At 40.6% G+C, this 22,038-nt stretch overlaps 2 protein-coding genes across 2 annotated transcripts in view; both read left to right on the forward strand.

The window, feature by feature from the left end:
* Positions 1-800: 800 nt before the first annotated feature.
* LOC146474183 (collagen alpha-5(VI) chain-like) lies at positions 801-14,717 on the forward strand. Its single transcript, XM_085117445.1, has 11 exons — positions 801-874; positions 1,688-1,852; positions 3,057-3,221; positions 4,331-4,674; positions 7,558-7,807; positions 9,110-9,676; positions 10,087-10,248; positions 10,633-11,199; positions 12,026-12,220; positions 13,068-13,411; positions 14,263-14,717. The coding sequence occupies exons 1-11, from the start codon at positions 826-828 to the stop codon at positions 14,602-14,604; spliced, it is 3,150 nt and encodes a 1,049-aa protein (XP_084973571.1). The 5' UTR covers positions 801-825; the 3' UTR covers positions 14,605-14,717.
* Positions 14,718-14,859: 142 nt separating this feature from the next.
* The window catches only part of LOC146474184 (uncharacterized), a 43,144-nt gene continuing 35,965 nt past the window's right edge, over positions 14,860-22,038 (forward strand). The window contains exons 1-10 of the mRNA XM_085117444.1: positions 14,860-14,868; positions 15,313-15,354; positions 16,333-16,386; positions 17,621-17,710; positions 18,627-18,728; positions 19,423-19,467; positions 19,610-19,663; positions 19,962-20,015; positions 20,541-20,594; positions 21,436-21,543. Of these exons, the coding sequence (XP_084973570.1) occupies positions 14,860-14,868; positions 15,313-15,354; positions 16,333-16,386; positions 17,621-17,710; positions 18,627-18,728; positions 19,423-19,467; positions 19,610-19,663; positions 19,962-20,015; positions 20,541-20,594; positions 21,436-21,543 (612 nt within the window). The remainder of the gene's footprint in view (positions 14,869-15,312; positions 15,355-16,332; positions 16,387-17,620; positions 17,711-18,626; positions 18,729-19,422; positions 19,468-19,609; positions 19,664-19,961; positions 20,016-20,540; positions 20,595-21,435; positions 21,544-22,038) is intronic.

The raw sequence follows: 22,038 nt of genomic DNA on the forward strand, positions 1-22,038 counted from the left end.
CAACTCATAAAGAAGTGCTTAGGCCTAAAAGAAAACCATTCGTTGCTTATCCCTGAATGTTGCAGATGACTGAGCGTAACTGATTTTACATTCTGCATTCGGCGTTCTGCAAAATACCCCAACCCAGTGACTTTCGGTACTTAGTCATTGTTTTTGCATACTATTCTACTTTTTTTTATCTTTTTGTTATACGTGTGTTGTTCGTAATCCGTAATCTCTCTAATCACTTATAAAGGGAAAACTGTAGTTGAGGCAACGGTTTTAGGGTGGGGTTTGGGGGAGGTCAGTGATTGTAAAAATGCATGCATAAACAAAAAAACTGCTTTGTTTGATTTTGTATCCTTTCACAAATATTGGGAAAGGGTACAGCTGATCCAGGATTAACTTGACGAATGTCTGTGAGAAGATCGAGGGGGATTTTAAGAAGTAACCAAATGTCTAATCTCTGAGATCAAATGTTCACTAAAGAAGAAACATACCACAGAAGGTGGCTACACACAGGGTCTAGACAGACTACGAATTTGTTTTTCTTTGTGGGAGGTGCTAGCGAAGGGGAGAGAATGAGAGAATCGGGAGTGTAAAGCGAGGGGAGCGCGAAAGAGAGTGGAAAGGTAGCCCTCTCTCCCGAGCTCCCTTCCCTTCGTGAGCGCGCCCGATTTCCCTCCCCATCAAGAGGGATGCCCTGGATCGGGAATGGCCGCGCGAGCGATTGTGGGATTATTTTATTATTTTATTATTATTTTTTTGGGGGGGGGGGGGGGAGGAGGGGGTGTGCAACGTAAGTTTCAAACATGGCGGAATGCATATGCCGAGCTTTATGGGACGATGATAGCGCAAACTTCCAAGTGTCAATCAGAGTGCCTCGTCGGTCAGTGTAAGAGCTAGGGACAGCAAAACCCTATTTTGTCACATAGAAAATGCTACAAATCCCAAGCTTCCAGGTCGCTTCGTGTTTCCCGATCAACGCGTGACCTGTGGCGCTGAACAAATGTCGCCAAATTTCCTTCGAATTGCCACCGAATTTATATTGTCAGCTGTCTTTTGAAAACTTGGGCTTGTTCTTGGGCTTTTCCTCTCGAGCGTAATTTGTTGGCTTGGATCTCTGGAGTGGCGGGAGAAAGATATGAATCTCTTGATTAGCAATATTAAGAACTACAGCAACAACAATAACAACACTGAACAGCTACAATAGAACAACAACAGCAACAACAACGTACATCTGACAACACAAAACTGATAAATAAAAACAACTACGGCGAGTTCAATCCATCACTACACCCATACAAACACATGGAGCAGAGAATTAAGGGCCAAACTTTTTTTCTTTGGATACACATGTACAACGCCGAAGGCTTGGCGAAGGAATTGAAGGATGTAAAAGTCAGTCCAGATCGAAAGACCCCCCTTCCTCCCCGTCAAGCTGGATGCAGTCCGTTTAACGTATCTTTTTAACAAAGGATGTCGATAAAAAGATATGTTTAAATCTACAAGACTTTGTAATGTGATTTTATCAGTTTTCCAGCGCGCGCACTTCCACAATTTTTGCTATTCCAAACCGCAATAAGTTATCGATTTATTTTAATATCCGGGACGTGGAAAGCAGATCACCAATTATGTGTCGGGTCGACTGAAAACCAGCGGGTGTCATGTTTCCTAATTACAAAGACCTCTCTCTTCTTTCCTTCAGCTCTTGTCACTCGCGTGCGGGTTGTGTATAGCATTTCAAGCCATGGATTTTTCGAGGATCTAACACATCTCTTGAAAATCCAGAGAAAGCTTAGAAACATGGCTCTCCTGAAAGCTGTAGTCGCCGGGTTTCTCATAGGACTCATAATCCACGGATTAGACGCCCGTAAGTATTTTAATGTTTATAAATATGTGTGCTCGCTCAAACCTCACGCGAATTGTATCGTAGTGTCGAACGATAACGCATGTGACGTGCTTTGTTTGGTATGAGGCAGAACTTAATCTTGAGATCCTATATACAAGTTCAACTGGTCGTTTTTAACTATTTTTATAATGCCCTTGTTTATCGGCGATATGTTTGTCGTTCGACAGTTGTCATGTTGTTCCTGCATGCACAAGGTTGTGAAATTTTCGATTGCTGGCAAAAATTTCCTGATCACCGATTGTAACAACGGGACTTTTGTAACATACTTTTTTAAGGTAGCTAAGTAATGTAAGACACGGATGCCAACACGAGTTGTATCACCGAGATTTATAACAACGAGATAATTGTCGTCTTTGTTGTAGTTTTCGCATATTGAATATTTGTGGTGTTGTCTGCATCGCAACAAAACGTTGATGATTTATCGAACTCAAGGAGCTTATTAAATATATATTTTAACGTAATGCTGCCAAACGAAACGTACTTTTGAAGAGACGACTTCCCGATGTCTCGTACTCTCACATGTGGCGTGACGTATGATTTGTCACGCAACACTGAATTTCACGGCTACTGGAACCTGTTTAGTTATTAAATCCTTGTAATCGATCAAGGACTGTACTTTTGATCATGTCGTGAGAAAATACCTGCTAATTACTTATGGGGCTCAAAATGGGATGACAAACAAAGAAACAAACCAAAGAAAGTTAACTTGCCTTTGGGACCGTTAAGGGTTAAGTGTCATCTATTGTTAACACTTCGAAAATCCAAAGGACACAAATGGACCCAGTTTCTTCCATTACTATGGAAACTATCCATTAATGATTTTGGAATTCCTGGGAGAAATTAAAAGTTTACTACGTTTTTCTGTTTTATGGAAATACTTGGCACAAAGATTAGTGCGAATAGTCCTGCTGTACCAACGCAATAATGACAATTATGTGTGTGTACCAATATTGAATAATGATGTGGTGGATGTGGTGGGGGATACTCTTTTCTGGTGGGCTTGGCTTTGAGGTATAAGAAAGGTGTGTTATTTTTGTTTTATGTGTATTAAAGGCATATCATTACTGTAAAAGCTGGTATGTGAAAGGGCAATGGTTTGAACCAGGTGGAGCAAGGCTTTGAAAACTTTATAATAATTCTTAAAATATATGTCCTTTTCTTGCAGAGAAAACCATTTGCCCCAACGTGACCAAATATGGCGCTGAGTGTCCGTTGGACGTGGATAATGAGTGTCTGTCTGACCAGGAATGTTCTGCGGGCCGAAAGTGCTGTCCCTCGCCGTACGATGACGAAGCCTGTCAACTGCTTTGCTTAGAACCAGTACCACAAAGTAAGAAGCCTTTAGAGCCAATTCTCCACAAAACGGTTGAAAATAGGTTTAGTGAAATTGGGACGGGTTACGGGATGTGAATAGGGATGCGGTTAGCGACTTAATATTGTATTTCGTAACGTCGTAACGGAATGGCGACAGGAACGTATTCAGCAGGGAAGGGAAAGCTGGGAAGTCGGATTACAAGCTCGAAGTTAGTATAGAAATGTTTACGGCTTTTACTTTACTGCTGGTGCAATTTGAAGCCTACAAATGACCAGATCTCAGATAGCTTGATAGCTCAGTTGGTTAGAACGTTGTATCTCTATTACAAGGACATGGGTTCATGTGCCATTTCACATGTGTTGTGAACAGCCTCAGCAACGTTAATTTGAATTGTTCAGTTACACTCAAGAATTTCATCCCCAGATTAGCAAAAATAAGAACCGCCATAAACAACATAGTAAATTACCGAGAAGGGTATCAATAGCTTGATTCAAATGGTCACACCCAAAGATTTCATTCACAAAGTTAAAAGTTGGAGCTACCTTTTAAAGCATAATTAGCAGCGTCATGGGAAAGCACTGCTCAGTACCTTTCATTTGAATGGTCACACTTTAGGATTTCATCCACAGTTGCGAAAGCTAGAACCACCTGGTACAGCGTAATAAACAGCACCACAGCAAAGTTCTGTTCAGTGGCTTACATTTCAATGGTCACACTTTAGAATTTCATCCACAGACTCAAAAATGAAATCACCTTGTATAGCACAAAACTGAAACAGCACCAAAGCAAAGTACCAGTAGTTGTTGAATTGTATTCACTGGAATAATCAGTATCCTTTAGGATTTTCAACAGCCTCTGCTTCTACGTTTACATGACGTTTTACTCAGCCAGATTAGCTTTTCAGTTATTCTGAGTAAATGTTACCTCTTTTGTTTTAATATATTATGTTGTAAATTAAGTTTAAGTTTGTTAATTTTTTAATTTGGTAATAAAGCTTGTTGTTGTAAAGTTTCTTTCAATGATGTCATGACAGCTCCGAAACGTCGTTCGATTTTAGAGTTGATTTTTACTTGCTTATATATCGTGATATTTAGCCATTTAGTCATGCGTTTGTTTCCCTTCAGCAAACTGCCCTGTTCCAGTGGATTTTGCCTTCATTTTGGATGGCTCAGGTAGCATCTCTCCAAAGAACTGGCTCATCATCAAAGACTTTGTTAAGCGCATCGTGGATCGTTTCGAGGTCTCTCCTACGGTATCCCAGTTCGCTATGCTAGAGTACAGTGATGAGCCCAAAGTCTACCTCAGATTCAATGACTTTACCGGTGCGCAGCTCAACAGTGTGAATGTTAAGAGAAAGGTCGAGGAAATTTTGCAATCGAAGGGGAAAACATTCATCGACAAAGCTTTAATCTTGGCCAATCAGGAAATTTTCACGGAAGAAAGTGGTATGAGACCTGGAGTGAAAAAGGTGAGTAAAACCTCCAAAGATTATTTTACACCCCATCCACGTGAACGCGCTTTTAAATCTCCGATGTCATTTGGTCAGAATGGTTCGCTCCTGCCGTTCCCACCATCTTAGTATTAAGCGGCCGTTACACATTGAAACTTTTAGCTGAAACCTGTGTGCAACGGCAAACGAGACCAGTTTCACGAACTGGTGTTACACGGTGAAGCTCTTGTTTTTTCATCACTGCGACCGTTGCGAGCCGTTGCAGAAGTAGAAAGCGGTTCTACTTTTCGTGAAACTTGTCTCTCAACGGAAGTTCGAAAAAGTTTCACGAATCCGACCATCTTACACGGTGAACGCCTGCTGAAACTTATTTCGCAACGCCATGGCATACAAGTTTCAACTAAAAGTTTCAACGTAACGGCGGCTTTATATAGACCACAAGGTGACTTAACTTTCTTTCGCATTTTCGAAAACCGAACCTGTGAGTTTTCCTCCATTCTCCACAAAATGTATATTACTAATAATCCGGTCTCTTTCCGCAAAACATTAAAAACAAAAGAGTACACATAACTGTGCTGTTTCGAATATAAATGGTATTACCGTTGTTTGTACTACAGGTTTCATAACCGACCCCTTAGTGTTTACAAAAGTGATGTTAAGGTCCTCTCTAAACTAATCGCCATCACCTGTTCCGAAACTCAGTACTTCCGAACACCAATCTTGAATACCGTCGACGCCCCCAATCTCGTTCCCAGGGTCTCTCTTTTTCAAGACCCTGAGAACGAGGTTGGGACGCCCCTTCCTGTGGAATTCATACATTTGTTCTCTATTCACTCTGCAATGAAACGAGAACAAATCATTTTCATTCTTTATTACACCCATTTTGAAATAACTGGTGATCCTTGCAATCTGATTGGCTCTCAACAGTGCGATTTATTTCCAAATCGCACTATTTTTTGCTCTAAATCGCATCCTTTTTTAGCCAATCAAAGTGAAAAGGAAACCGGGTTTTTCTGAAGTGGATAAATAAATATTAACATTGGCAAAAAAACTGTGAGATTTCAAAATGGGTGTAATAAAGTGGTAATTGAACTTCGTGTTGTGCAATTTTGGTCTGAAAACATACTTGTGATTTCGAACAAACGCGTATGATTTCAGACCAAATTGCACTCCACTCAGTTCAATTACCATTATAAATATCATCAGACGCAGACAAGAATCAGGAATAGGCATTTCCTTTATTGACAGCTATCACGGGCAGTAAAGTTACAGGATATATAGGTGTTACAGGAGACTGCAAAAGCTAAATAACGACTATGATAAGTAATCTTAGCATTGCTGCACAACAATAATAAAAACAACTCTTCTCTAATGAACAAACATCTCCTTGGCACCCTTTAAATACACATAAAAGTTGTTGGCAGTAGAAATCACTGGCTTACATACATAACCGTACAAGTCGTTCAAGTTCGAATATGAAATACAAAGAAAGTTGACGGAAAGTCAAAGAGAGATGACGTCGAGTGACCTTAAACTGCGAATAATGCCTTTTATTAAATTCTCAGCCTCGGATATTGCATTTCTAGCGTTCTGATTGGTTCACTAAATCTCGGTTATCAGCTCATATATGCATATACCGTAGTTTGACCTTATATGGAAAACGAAAGCCCCAGGTGTCGCTAAGCTAAATTTTTTTTTCGGCGGGAAGCAAAAGTTTCTTCGGAAAAATGTAGAAAAAAAAAGGAAAAGAAAGAAATACCAAACAATGCCATCTCAATGTAACAACAATAAAAGCCACAAAGTTCGGTATGGCACTATTTAATGGTACGTATCTCTGAAGTTTCCTTTAAAATCTTCAAAATTGCAAGATTTTACGATTTTTTATATCACATAACAACAACAATAACAACCGGTTACCTTCAAAAATTTCAGGATGGCTTGCAAATCCTGGCGGTAAGAGGTTAAAGCCAATCGAAGAAATTTCTCAGGAAGAGCTTCATGTCTGCCTTTATGTTTTTACGAATTTACGAGGACTTCAGATGGTTCATCTATGAAATCCGTACGAGCGGCGGCCATAATCTGCGTTTCCATCGCTCGGCACCACTCAGCAAAACATTTGCACTAATGTGCACAGCTCTTACGCTTCTCAAATAAGCTTGAAGTTTAAAAACTTGCACTGAATGCTTGTCTCTGTGAGGTTGTACCTCGTACACTTGGACTTGCCTAAGTGTTTTAAATCGTCCGCGAGGAATTCAGTTCAGCACGAAAAAAGCCGTCCTTGCCCTGATCTCTTCCTTCGCTCGGCACCACACAGCAGAACATTTGCTCAAATGTGCACAACTATTACGCTTCTCGATGAGCTGGAACTAAATGCTAGTCTCAGAAAGGTTATAATTCGTACATTTAAACGTTTCTTGAATTTTAGATGTCCGACTGTGTCCGATTTTCTTCGCTTTCGATTTTTCATTCAACTCCGTTTGCAAAGCGCTGCGCGTGTCATGTGATCATTAGGTTTCGCGCGCTTTGGTCGGAAGTTGCCTCAACATCCGATCGTTTTAATTTGAAAGAAATTTTTTACTTAAAATAAAATTCGGTAAACTTCAACAACAATACCCAAACGCGGAGACTTAAATAAAACAATTATTCCATTCGCGCTTGTTGGATATGAGATTGGTTATAGCCAACTCGGCGCTTCGCGCCTCGTTGGCTATTTACCATCTCATATCTAACGCGCGCTCATGGAATAATTGTTAAATATACCTAACTACGAATAGTCACGCGCTCTACCAAACTGTGCATAACTCCCACTGCGAATACCGAACACAGGAACTACAACAGCGTGCATTCCATAACGCGAGAAAATACATATTTAATGGTAAAACATGCCTTTACTTATCGTAGATAGCCTTAGTGTTAACAGACGGGACTCAAACCCCTGAACCCAGCCCAGACGAATCAGAGGAAAACCTTTTTACCGCAGCACAAAATTTACAAGACAAGGATATAGACGTGCTCGTTTTAGCTATTGGAAAGGACGTCAACCCATATCAGTTACTCAACATAGCGTCAGAGGAAAACAATCTGTACGTTGCCAAAGTCTTTGACGAGCTCTTGGATATGGTTGGAGAACTCAGCAAGCGGGAATGTCTAGGTGGGTGACATGACTTAGATGTTTATTTTTATTTTGTTTTTAGTTTTAAGGGTGCATTTTGTACATAAACCTTCTTGGAATTCATACTTGAATTGGCGTTTTCGCTTAAGGTCTCAGCTAGTGTTTTTATGCCAACCGTCGTTCCATTCACTGAAACACTACAACTTACAGCCTACACCTCTCTACAATAGCATTTTTTCTTTGTACCGACTGTCAATCCATTTATTCAAACATTCTCATAGAAAACTTCCCAAGACGGTTGACTCTCTACAACGGCTATGCTAGGGTATAATAAGATACGATATGATACAATACAGTACCGTGCAATGCAATTCAATGCACTACAATACGGTACAATAAGTACAGTGCTGTGCAGTGCAGTGCAGTGCAGTGCAGTGCAGTGCAGTGCAGTGCAGTGCAGTACAGTACAGTACAGTACAGTGCAGTACTGTACAGTACAGCACAGTGCAGTACAATACAACACAATACAATACAATACGATACGATACGATACGATACGATCCGATACCATACCATACCATACAATACAATACAATACAATACAATACAATACAATACAATACAATACAATACAATACAATACAATACAATACAATACAATACAATACAATATTAACAAATAGATTCCATTTTGCCGTGGGTCTGCATTCTGATAACGCACAGATGACGTCAAAACGTGGTGAGAACTAAGAAGTACTGACTCGCCATTACCGGATTTCTATCGGCAACAAATTTAGGCAAATATTTCCTTCCTTTTCACGTCACAACAAAATTCTATTTCTTTTTAACCTGGTTGAGTTCACTCTCAACGGTCTTTATCCAATTTTTCGTCAGACAGTTTTCCTTCCATGCGAAAATTTGCCTATGTTTGTCCGCTTCTCACAAAAATAGTTTGCAAAACTTTGTTGACCAGTCACTCTGGCTGGACTCTAGACTCTGATCACGAGCGCCGGTCACACCACTCGATGACGTCAATCGTGCGTCTATACTCTAATCACAAACTCCGCTCCACCAATCACAACGCGAGTTTTACACTGTTCATTGTATAAAATACAATACAACGCAACACAACGTAATGCAATGCAGTGCAATGTTGTATTCGGGATGTTCGCACGAAATCTTCTACCAGTGATAGTTTTTTCAAGTTTTGTAACAGTTAAAATAACGAGTTTCGCGTACCAGTTAAAATGCTTCGTCTCAACTCAAGTTTTAGTTCAACTACCTTATAGCATTAATGTGCAAATATTCTAACAATAAAGGTACTGTTGTAACTTTTTTCAGCCTGTTCCGAAGCAGTTGACGTTGTGTTCGGAATTCCAACATCTCAAAACATTCCAGCGGATCAGTTTGCAAGTATGAAGACATTCATCACCGAGATTATCGAGTCGTTTGATATAAGTCCCATGAAAGTCCATGTGGGGATAGTAACATACAGTGCGACAGCATCTACCGCTCTGAAGACCGATCAATTGTATTCAAAGAACATCATGAAAGACTGGACGAATCAGTTGACCCAACAAGGAACCAACGTGAACGTAGTCTCTGCCTTGGACGAAGCCTCGCACAATACCTTTACCATATTTGGCGGTGTCCGACAGTTCTCACCCAAGGCATTTGTTCTTATTGTGCCTGAAGGTTCCGTTGACAGTCGTCAGCAGGTTTTAGCTGCTGCGGAAAGGCTTAAAAGTTTGGGAGTGAGGTTGATAACCGTAGCAGTTGGAAGAGGTATCGATCAGAATCTTTTCCAGCTTTCTTCAACGCAGCCTTCGTCAAAGTTCTTTTATAGTGTTCCGGATCACAGGGCGCTCTTCACGAAGAGTAGGGATGTTGCGGAGGTGGTTTGTAAAGGTAATCATTGCGTGTAACATTTGTAATTGGGTTAAATTATTGTCAGCTTTTTGGGTGACAGATTGCTGGGAGAAGGAAGCAAAACTGTGTTATTTAGTTTCAACTTGGTTTTTGCTGTTGAGTTTTTCTACGACTTGCTTTTCCAGAGCAAACCCTCACCTTGTTTTTTTTTTCTGGAGTGACGCAAGAAGAAGCGCGTGCGAAAGCGTTTGCGCCAAGTAGCAAACTCAAAACTGCAAACATGCACAAGTCAAGGTTTCGTTAATCCCTTTTCTAGAAATATTGGAAATTTTGTGTCTACCCTTAAAATCCTTACTCTTGTTTTAAATCCATTAATCCTTTATTTAACCGGGTCAGTACACGTAATTCGAGTTGGCTTCGACATGGAAGCTATTTTTATTTTTTTGCAGGTAAAACTGGCAAGTGCCCTCTTCTTCCTCCACGGCCTTCTTCAAGCTGTCCACAAGTTCCTGAACACGAGTGTGACGTTGATGCTGATTGTAAAGGTGGACAACTTCCCATGTGTTGTCAAGATAGCTGCAAGGAACGAATTTGCACTGGTCAAGTCAGAAGTAAGTAGAAACAGAAACAGAAGGAGGCCCACAATGTGTGCATTTGTGTACTACACTGTGGTTTGACTCGCTCGCGGCGGAAAAAGCCAGAAACCGTCCTTGTTGTGCATTAAAACATATAGAGGCGTGCAATCAATCAATCAATCAATCAATCAATCAATCAATCAATCAATCAATCAATCAATCAATCAATCAATCAATCAATCAATCAATCAACCAACCAATCAATCAATCAATCAGTCAGTCAGTCAGTCAGTCAGTCAGTAAGTCAATCAATCAATCAATCAATCAATCAATCAATCAATCAATCAATCAATCAATCAATCAATCAATCAATCAATCAACGATCGATCGAGGCAAACTTCGTGCTTTTTGTTCCAACAGATTGCTTTATACCAATGGACGTAGCTTTCGCGTTAGAAAATTCCGATGCTATAACAAGCAATGACTTCAACGATGTCAAACGTTTAGTTAAGCAACTAATCCGACGAATTTCCAGCTCAGAGAACATCGTTCACTTCTCTATACTGGAATATGGTGACAACGCTACTGTGCTCACAGACTTTCGAAAATATGGAGACCAGCTCTTCCTGGAAAATCTTATTGACAACATGGCGAAACGGGAGGATTCGCAGAGGAGGGTCGACATTGCTTTACAAGCATCCAAAGAAAATATTTTCAGTCTAAAAGGAGGAATGCGACAAGGTTACCCTCGCTACCTTATATTGGTCGCCTCGGATGAATCCACAGCCAGTTTCAATTTTGTTGAGGGTGCTGGGAAGGAGCTAAGAGACTTGGACGTTACCGTCGTTGCCATAGGAACCAATCGCAATGTTCCTTACTCTTTTTTGCAAAAGCTGACTGGCAACGGTCGTTTTGTTTACAAAGCTGACGCAGCAGGTGAACTCAGTGGTTTAGTGTTGGATGATCTGACCTTTAAGATGTGTTCAGGTAAGCGGTTCGTATGTTTTTAATGATATACTTTCTTAAACGATGAGGCAATATTGCGGAAGAATTTGTGAACTTTCTTCACAGTTTCCAATAACGTTAGTCCCCCGCTCGCGCTCTCCCAGGCAACACATGAAGCGAAATGAAGTTTTTCTTCATAAAAGAATCTTCATTTGAGTTGCGCATGAGTAAAACCTTTAGGTAACAATGTTAAATCGGTGTCTGTGTTTTCCTGTTGACACTTCGGGCCTTTACCACCTGTAGATCAAACACGAGGAAGAGTGTTTCCTCCGATTTCCAAACACCGAGAAGTAGGTTGGAAAAACTCGGCTGCGCCTCGTTTTATTTCAACCAACTTCGAGGTTTTTGGAAAGATGAGGAAACACTCTATCGAGTGTTTGATATAGCTTCTCAAACCATTGATAATTCTTGGAGAAATTCGAAGCAAAAGTTCACAAAATTTTATGATAATTAAGATCACATTTCCAAACCTCCTTCACGGTAGAGATTTCCTTTGTTTTCTCTTCATGAATTATTAATGAGTTTGAGAAGTTGTTTTCATCAGTAATTTAAGAATTAAGTTCAAAGTTCTGCTCTTTCGTGAATAAAACAATCTCAGTAAAATCTCCTCCTAAACTAAAAGTAAATGTAAAAGGAAAAACAGTAGAATATCCCATATAAATTACTCTCTTTAGAAGCGAGGTGGTCACTCAATGGATTTAATTAGACTTTCTCACAAGCAATCATCACCCTATGCCTTTCCCAACCTTTTCTGACTCTGAGGGTTACCCTGAGAAATCCCTTCTTTAGCTGTTGCATTTCTTCCTAGCAAAGCCTGGGGCGCTTGGAAAGTGTCCGGTTGTCGATGTAACGCCGGATCCACTGCTGTGTCAGTCGATAGAGCCCACCCCCGACGATGTTCTTTGTGGCGGGGCTTCACCTGACTCAAACTGCCCTGGCCAGTCTATATGCTGTCTGGATCCCGTGACAAGCTGTTTTCAAAAGTGCGTCGACCCACCAAATGGTGAGGGAGATTTATTATTTAATAGCTATGGTGTAACCATTGGTTAGCTGAAATTTCATCATTCACATGTTTACGATTTCGCTTCTAAAAGTGTTCAAGTTTAAAAGTGCAAAAATCTCAGGTTTTTCAAATCTGGAAAAATGAAGGTCACCACAACAAAGCGTTACTCTTGTCCACCGTAAGAAAAAAAAAAGGCGGCTGTAAGTTTTTCCACAATACCTTGCGAACCTAACACAGCCAACAGGCCCATTAACAACCACATTTTGGTGAAATTCATCCCTGTACTAACGACAATGTGTTTGGTAGGTGTGAAGTTTTAACCACATTTCTGTGTGCTTTTATGAGGGTTTTTAGGGTTTTCGTATGCTAAGAATTATGGGTAAATGTACAGCCGCCATCTTTTTCCGTTCGGTGGAGTGATAGCTTTCATCTGAATGGGACAATACTGCTCAGTAGCTTTCATTTGAATGGTCACACTTTAGGTTTCATCGACAAACATTTGAATGGTCACACTTGAGGATTTCATCCAGAGACTCAAAATCTAGAACCACCTTGCATTGTGGAGTATAATAAACAGCACCACAGGAAAGTAGCGCTCACTCAGTAGCTTTCATTTGAATGGTCACACTAAAGGATTTCTTCTTCCGGCCTTAATACTCAATCATCTTGCACCGACTATAACACTGTGGTAGCGTAGCATCAATGTAGATTAGTTAACGTCCCTTGCCAAATAAATCCAGAGGCATAAGAGAACGTCAGGGTAATTCTACACCCAATTTCATTTAAATTTCTAACATAGAACGAGCCACTCGGCTCTTAACAACTCACAATTACCTTTCTGTTTCAGTCTGCGACAAAAGCTTTGATTTGACGATAGTTATAGAGAAGTCACCTCAGATGGGTAATTTACAGTTTGAAAAGGTAAAAACTTTCACGAAGCAATTGGTCGACGCCTTCGATGTCAAAGATGGCGGCACACACGTGGCTGTTGTTAGCTATGGATCCAAGCCTGTTGTTCACACGCTGTTTAACTCATTCAGTGGCCCTGCTCTCAACAAAAGGAACATCAAGGACGCAATCGATGAGATTGATTACCAGAGTGATAGTGTTGTGTCACCGAGCAGTGCACTTTCTGAAGTGTTGGATACCGTTTATGCAGATGGCAATGGGGCCTGGAATGGGACAAATAAGGTGATCTCTCCTTTCAGATCAAGCAGCCATGAATGTAGCTAGCGGTAGGTGAAATTCGAGTTGATCTTGCTGAGTTCAAGTGGACCACATATGAAAACTATCCGTTGCCTTGAATACAAAATACCAGGTGATACGTGACACGTGATTTGTCCCATAGGAGGCCGTTGAAACAATAGTGGAATTAGTTATCGCGGCACATGGAGTTAATCTCTTGTATTCTAAAATATTTCTAGCCAACTTTAAGAGAGATCAAATACCTTCTCCTGTATTAAACATATATTATTTAATAGCAAACAAATCAGAAGTAAGTGGGGGAGATTGGGGTGGAGGAGGGGGGCGGTGTGACAGGGGAAAGGAACAGAGCTTTCGTCCCAATTGTGAACGAACTCCCTGAATGTAAGATAGTCTTCAAATTACAAATGGTACTGAGAAGGGTACGCAACAGAGGACTGTAGGGTTTCTCGTCTAGACAGATAAAATTAAAGAAGTGAGAAGTCGTTGTTGGTTGATTTAATCTCCGATGGCAAAGACTTCCATAGTTCAGCAGACCTAATAAAAAATGGTTTTCTAACTCTAAAAAAACAAGGCAGCCTACAGGTTATCAGGGTCCAGTGAAAATAGAACTTTTAAAAGGTGCAGGTCTACTGCAATAAAAATTTAAATATATTTTTTTCATTTTTCCACAGTATGAATTTTCCTATCCCTTAAGGTTTCCATCTTCCGGGTTGTCATTTCGTTTCACTCGTGTTTGTCACCTCTCGTTTTATGATACAGGAAGGAATTTGAAGAGGCAGCAAATGCCATGTACGAGCACATCTCAAGGAATCCTTAATAAAACGATATTTTTTTAGACAGTTGTTCTAATAACAGAGGGCAAGTTCTCGGACCCAGGCGCCGCCGAGGAAGCCGCAGTCCAGATTAGAGCTCAGCTTGCTGATTTATTTGTGGTTGCGATCGGTGATGACCCGGATGTTGACAGTCTTGTGAAGATGGTTTCACCTCCTGCTGAGAATAACGTGTTCATGACAACGACGCCCAACGCCTTACAAGCACACTTGAGGGCACTCACGGATACAGTATGTAAAGGAGGTAACAAACAATCTGTGAAAATAAGGAAACCATCTAAACATAACAGCCCAGATCGATATGCTTACTTCAACTGGAAATGCGCATTAATCCATCTATACGACTAAAAACCGTCAACAACTCGTTCGGTTACCACAAGATAAAAATTGCGTGTCTAAAATAAATCAGTTAAGGCAAAAGAGGGCGTGTTTGTTGACGACAAGGATTATGATAAACCCAGGCCTTTCGTACAAGACTAGATTCAATGCGTTTCTCGGAAATTGGACAAACAAACCTTCTTTACTTTTACACTCTCTTAGTTTCTTGGTCTTTTATAGATACAACAATTAATTACAATTAATCATTATTTTTCAGCTGAAAAAATGGAAACGGTACGTATTTATGCTATGCAACAATGATTAAATTCATTATTATTCTACACGCTGCAATTTCATTGGCATACCTGTGTTTAACGTCGATGCTCTTAGGGATTGCCGGTTTAAAAGGTGAGTGCAATATTGACTGTTGTGTTAGGTACACAGACAGTAAGTGATCTAGAGTACAGTAGAGAAATAAGTGCAGAAAAATGACTTGATTTCCTGAGTGTCCGCTATTAGGAAGTCAAGAAGTAAATAAATACGGTATCACATCATGTCATTGAGGACATGATATGATACGTTGTCTTCCATATTACGAGGGTATCTAACTGAAATCACGTGATCAATTTTCAACTAGATTGTTTCCAGGAATTGTTTCTACAATAGCTGCAATTACTGATAAAAGGCTTAGTTTCTTGAATGGACAATTGATTGATATTGTTCTTTTTTTGGTTCCAGGTCATTGGTCCACCTGGTGATCCGGGTGATCCCGGCCCTCCGGTAATTAAATATCCCGGATAACGGACGGCGCACTCCCTCTGTCTATATAGAATTAAAAACAAACAAACAAACAAACAAACAAACGAAAACAACAAAAACAACAACAAACAATATAACTTGGTAACTTACTAACAAAATACTGTTCGCGAAAGTGAGAGTTCGAGATAATCAATGATAATTTCCATTTATTACACCCACGGGTGAAGTGGTAGCTTACTAAATCGATAGTTAAGTTTTAATGTACTCTAAATTAATACCTCTTGGTAATTATAGATGCAATGCAGTGTATGGTCACTCAAACCATGGCGCGTTCGAATCGTGCTTCAATTTAGTGTAATCAACTCAAAATGATTTTACAGTTGAAACTTCTTTTAGTTACGCCTCTGTTCAATACTGCAGATATTTTACCAGATAGTGGCATTAGGCCAAGAAAGGCTCTCCAGTTGTTTGAAGCCCGATTAAGCTAACCCTGGATTAACGTGAACTTTGATTAGAGTTTAATTACTAATCAATGGAGATTCTTCCAAAAGATTTTTGTCCTTCAGTATTGACATAGACGTTTCTTTACCTTTAGCTTGACATTAGCCTTTAAACCCATTTTAAACGAGCGAGATGAAAACCTCGATAAACTTATAATCGTGGATTAGCGTTATAATTAATCGGCTTTCGAGCACGGTCGTGAATTCCGTCTTAGACCCCGTCCACACGTATCCAAATATTTTTGAATCCGCAACTTTTTCTTTCCGGATACGGCTATCGTCCACACGCATCTGGCGAATTCGCAAGCAAATCCGGAAATTTTTGAATCCGCTCTCCAGAGTGGAAATTTTTGAATCCGAAAACATTGTTGCGGATTCAAAAATATCCGGAAACGTGTGGACGGGGTCTTAGTCACAGTTCAGTTATACAGTTTAAGTCGATCTGATTTTCAAGTATTAACTACAAGGCGCCAATTTCGACATCGTCCATTACTTGTAGGGACCTGAAGGAACATCGGGACAGACGGGCGAAAAGGGAGACCCAGGGGATCCGGTATGTTAAAACACGTTTTTTCCAGTCGGGACATGATTCTTATGTGACACAAGCAAAGTTTTGATTTGATAATTTATTTCGTTTTATCCGATACTTCTTAAAGCTAGAGTTAAATTAAAGTTAAGGTAAGTTTATTAAGATCTTATAGCAGTACAAACTAACTTACTAGGATCTTGTGCGTTTCCCCTCCCTCTGCGCGTCGCGCCTCCTCGTCAGTGGAAGACAATTTTCCCGCTCGCTTGCGTAGTGTTCTCGTTTTAAGGGAATGCTCGTGGTCTAACGTTAAAGTGGTGTTTTCTCCACACTGAAGAAGGGTTACATACCTGAAACGTCTGTGGTTGTTTTTAAACCAATTACTGAGACTTTTTGATGTTTATTTTCATATCAATCCTATCGGATAACATTTTCATTTTCAGCCAACGAACTTTCCGTTGACCGTTTATTATTCCAGAAGTAACTACAGTTAATTTCTACTGCCTAAGCTGAAATGAGCGATCCTCCGTGCTTCTGGAAATTAAGTGGTGGACATTCACAAGCTGATCGTAATGAAAGTTGAAAATGTTGTGAGATTGCTACGAGTTACGTTCGGTAGAGTCTTGCACGTTTGAAGATTTTGAGTGCAGAGGTCCATTTCCAAAAGACGGTTCCCGATGGTGCCTTGGACCGGCCTGAGAAATATTTTTCAAACACGTTTTTTGGCGATAGGGAGTTTTTTTTGTGCAAGTTAGCCCAATGTGTTTCTTAATTGATTTCTTATTATCAGTGGACATTGTGACGTAAAAGTGTTTCCGGGTCGGAATTGTTTTGCGGAGTTTTGAGAAACGTACCCCAGGTGCCCAGAACTGCATCAACACAAACGCCATCATAGATAGGCCCAATCATATCCTTTCCAAACACGTGTATAAAATCGTGAAGCAACAATCTTTAAGCCTCAGTGATTCTACTTAAACCCCCGTAATCAACTACTGATATGCAGTTGAAACAGTAGATGTATTTGGTACTAGTGAACGTTTCAGTGTGAGTAAATAACACTCAATTACAAACGTAGTGCTTTATCTCGTGTGACACCATTCACATTCTTTTAAACCTCCTTCTCTTATCAGCAACAGAGAGGAGCGAAGCTCTGAGTCCAGTACTTCATCTGATCTGCAGAACTTTATTAACCAGGTCGCAAGTACCAACCTTTAATTTCTCATCCCCCTATGTTAAGTCACACTTTTGTATCCATTTGCAGGGAGACCCCGGTGATACAGGTCCTCCCGGGCCTCCGGGACCACCAGGACCTCCGGGTGGAGGGGGAGTGGGTCCTCCTGGACCTTCCAATGTAAGGACTGCTTGATGCCATTTTTGGTAAAAATAGCAAACCTTCAAATAATAGTTTGCTAAAGTATATAAACGCCAATGAGTTAGGATGAGACATAGAGGTAAAAATATGGGAACGACTGCGTCCTACTATCAGAGTGGACATAGAGGCAATTAAGGCTGATTGGTTTTTGGAGAATCGCGTCCTGTTTCTTTGTAAATGTTTTAAATCCATATATGAACTCACGTGACGTTGAATATGAACGGAAAGGAGGAGCCAAAAGAACGCCATACTATGCAAGCGTATAAAGCACAGGTACAGCAAGTCCTTCGTCAAAAACAGCTCGCAATAAAATTTCAGTCAATCCATCCCTGATTAAACTTCACGATTGTACTTCTGCGTTATTTAACAATTATTCCACGAGCGCGCGTTGGATATGAGATGATAGATCGCCAACGAGGCGCGTAGCGCCGAGTTGGCTATAATCATCTCATATCCAACAAGCGTGAGTGGAATAATTGATTTATTAAAAACATTCGAGAAATGTTGCTAGATCTTACTGATTTTGCTTTGCAAGAACAACCAGAAGACAATTTAATGGTCGCTATTTCTTGGGCATGGTATAATGGCTTATATACCATGGCCGCTAAGCCAATCAAATCCCTGGAATTGCATTATACAATGATCCCGTCTTTAATAATGCAGGTTATACAATGTTTACTGACTGCATTTTGTCCCAGTTTCAAACTCTCAAAACAGAAAGCAGAATGTATATTAAGTAACATCGTGTTATTCAATGACAACATTATTTCACTGGAGTTCAACTTAACGCATTTTTGACGTGATAATTCGCGGTCACCGCTATTACCTTTTGCGATGTGAGTATAAGGTTGATCTGAGCTGAGGATGTATGAATGACTTTTTGTTTCTACAATAGCTGGGTTCTGGTGAAAAAGGCCCTGTCCCTGGTCCTAATGGTGACGAGAAAGGCCCTCCTACGGGACCAATTACAAACAATGAACCGGTAGAGCCTAGAAAGGTAAATAATTGAATATACAACCAGAATCATAATTTGTTCCTTCGTCCAGCCCCCTTTCTCCTGTGCAATATTGCATAGCACAACACTAAATTAAGGGAAAGGATGAAAGACGCGATCAAAGCGAAAGCGTAACAACAATTTGTCACTGGTTTATCGTCACGCCTGACGTTTATTCATTATTATTGATTCTAGCAGTATGCATCTAGCTTGCCACGAGTCAGCTCCCCGTAGCTCAGTGCTTGCAACATCCACGCGGTACGCAGAGAGTTATGGGTACGATTCCGGTGGGGACTCTGACCTTTTCTTGATTCACCATGTTTGTACAATAAGACAAGACAGGGTATTTTAGCAACAAATTTGTGACAGGGCAGCCTCACAAGTCTAAAACCCGTCTATGAGTAAGTGCAACTGGCAATGCAGTTTATTAAGTCTAATCATCTATTAAATGTTCTAGGAGTCCGCTTTACGATACTAAGCAAACAACTGTTATGATGGAATCAAGTGAACTGTCCATAACCTCCAATTTTTTTCAGTGCTGAAACTGTGGTAGCGTTCGATGGGGATTCAACTCTTGTCAGCAATAAATCGTTGTAGGAGACAATTAAATGTACACAAAGCTGTAGTTTAGCCTACTCATAGTAATATGGCATAGACTGTTGGCTACGATAACTTGAATTTTCCGTTCTATGTTTAGGGTCCGCCAGGGAAACGAGGGCAGCCTGGACCCCCAGGATTACGAGTAAGCATTAATTTTTAACTCCTGCCAGGTCCGTATACGTGATGGTGATGACTCAGCGGTGTAGGAGTTAATTTACTTTTTTAACAGACTTATCTAATCAATGAAGATAACGAGCAAACAATTTTTCATGTTTCTTTGTCAGGGTATAAAAGGTTTCCGTGGTAATAGAGGTCGAATTGGTGTGAGGGGAGAGATGGTAAGTAACATGATATACTGTTGACACAGTGGTGAGGGAAAAAGTGTGTAAATGATCTTAGAAAAACGCTTTGCAAATTCGAATACAGGACGGTCTGGAGGAAACTAAGATGTGTCGCTAGATATGACGTAGAACTGAAGACCTCGTGAATTCGTTGTAAGCCCAGGATAATAGAAATAGTGAATATATTTTATAATAAAAGATTATGTCTAGGGATTATTGGAGGCTCTTGCATATATCCAACTTCCCCTCCAATTTTCTGATTGTTAAGAAAAATTTTCATATCTTCTCTGAACAGGGAGACGCTGGATACCCAGGCCTTCCCGGTTTACCAGGAAGGCGCGGCATGGATGTGAGTGAGAGAACAAGAAAAGCCACTTTATTACAAAAAATAAGTAACGCCAGTAAAGCAAGTCAATTCATTTTTCTTTTCATCCGCTGTCATTTCTCTTATCCATAGGTCACCAGCGTCCACAGGACACCCACACTTCCGGATCTTTTCCAAGTGTCTTTAGCATAAAGCAATTTTAAAAAAATGCAGCAGTATAACTACCCCTCTCCCGCACCCGCCCCCCCACCCCTTATTTTACACACTGATCCCGGCGAATTTGATAGCGAGCGAAAATTCGAAGCGAATTGTGCCGCCGCTTAATATGGGAATAACAGGCGAATGTGGCGATTTCGCACTCGGCCACTTGGTTGGTGTCCGCCATTTTGAAAAAGTCATGTGACAAAATCGCATCTGATTGTTTCAGTTAGTTGGCGAGGAGCGTATGAAATCGAAGGAGGGGGCACACTAGGCGAATGCCACTATCAAGCCACAAGACTATACCGTGTCCTCTCCAAATGCTAAAACTTTACAAACCGTTTTATGCAGGGTGTGGAAGGAAAACGAGGCAATCCCGGGATACCAGGGGAGCCTGGACCCAAGGTGAGTGTCAACTACAAACGGAGTGTTGTCTAGCCTGCCCCAAACCGAGCTAGGCTCACTTCGCACACCGATTTTTCTCTTGGACCCATAGCCCACTTGGGAACCTGTTCACAGGGTAAAATTCGTCATTCTTTATAACACCGCTGTGATGAACACAGAGGAACATTTAAATTCTTAAATATTCCGAAAGGCAAGCCTTTCTTCGTCATGGTATTTTACCAATTGACCCTGAAGAAGAAAGGCGTTGCTTTTCGAAACATTGGAACAATATATTTCCCCGATCGTGAAAATCAGCTTTGCTCGTTTTTGCATTATTTGTTCTACAATTTGTTGCTGATTAGATCCTTTACTACAGAATCCGGTACTGTTATTTTGTCGCGGTGGGCCTACCAAACACAGTTACTGGTTTTTACTAAATTCTTAGCACTTCATGTCTTCCAAATAGGGCTGTAACAATTAATAAACAGCAATGACAAGACAGCAACACCACACTACCAACAGATGTTTTTGGGGCTGTCTAATTATATGGTCTAAATGAGGAGTTCTTTCGGGGGAAATGTTTTTTCTTACTAGTAGATGAATTTACTCATAATCCATTTAACTTTAACTACATTGCTTACTCCGTCCACCATCAATGCGAACTAGTTGCCATCAAATTTATCATTATACTGAACGATAAAATCTAGATCTGGTCATCCGAAAATAATTGTGCAAAAGATAGAAATGAGTGTAAAGAGAGTCTTTGCCCTCTCAAGGTTGATTGTATAAACAATTCTAGACCCTTCCTCAACAAATATAAAATTTGCATTCCCCAAAGTAAAGTAAATCCTTGTGTTTGTAGGGTCCATCTGGTGACGCAGGGGGACAGGGAAGCTCAGGCCTGAAAGGACCTCAAGGTCCGCTCGGTTCAGCTGGCTCGAGAGGAGACCGGGGAGAGGAAGGAGTACCGGTGAGAAGAAAATGACTGAATTTATTGTCACAAACTGTGATAAGTTCCATACACAAAGTGGCCCCAACTCTTACTTTATAAATATAAGACCAGTTTTTGTTGCCACCCCCAAAATGGCAAAGTGCTAGTTGTAATCGAGGCGGTTGGTGAAGTTGTGAACTGATTATGGTATGAAACCTTATCAGAGAGCTATTACTAAATACATACAAACGTCAAATTCCAATACAGTTGCCGTATTTTGAGTCTGAATTCGAACGTAAATTCGTATTTTGAGTTGAAAGCACCATAAAGTATGCAATCTTTGGTTTTACGACCGTTCACAGCCCCTTTAACCTGCAAACGCAGACGTATTTCCGGCTGTCGGGGAGAGAAGCAACAGCCGGAAATACGTTTGCGTTCGCAGGTTCCAGCCCTTCTGGCTGAATAACCATTTTTGTTCATTCACTCAAGTGCTCTAATACAGTTTAAAACTCGTTATATCTCATACGCGATCAA

The sequence above is a fragment of the Pavona decussata genome, unplaced genomic scaffold, assembly GCF_977016875.1.
Source record: "Pavona decussata unplaced genomic scaffold, jaPavDecu1.1 SCAFFOLD_91, whole genome shotgun sequence".
Lineage (NCBI taxonomy): Eukaryota > Metazoa > Cnidaria > Anthozoa > Scleractinia > Agariciidae > Pavona > Pavona decussata.

What these genes read in the sequence shown, in the direction of transcription:
- LOC146474183 (XM_085117445.1), top strand. Translation starts at nt 826, where the DNA reads ATGATAGCGCAAACTTCCAAGTGTCAATCAGAGTGCCTCGTCGGTCAG. An exon ending in AGAGTGCCTCGTCGGTCAGT is followed by an intron (nt 875 to 1,687) that starts GTAAGAGCTAGG and finishes TCTTTCCTTCAG; the next exon opens with CTCTTGTCACTCGCGTGCGG. An exon ending in CCTGGAATGGGACAAATAAG is followed by an intron (nt 13,412 to 14,262) that starts GTGATCTCTCCT and finishes ATATTTTTTTAG; the next exon opens with ACAGTTGTTCTAATAACAGA.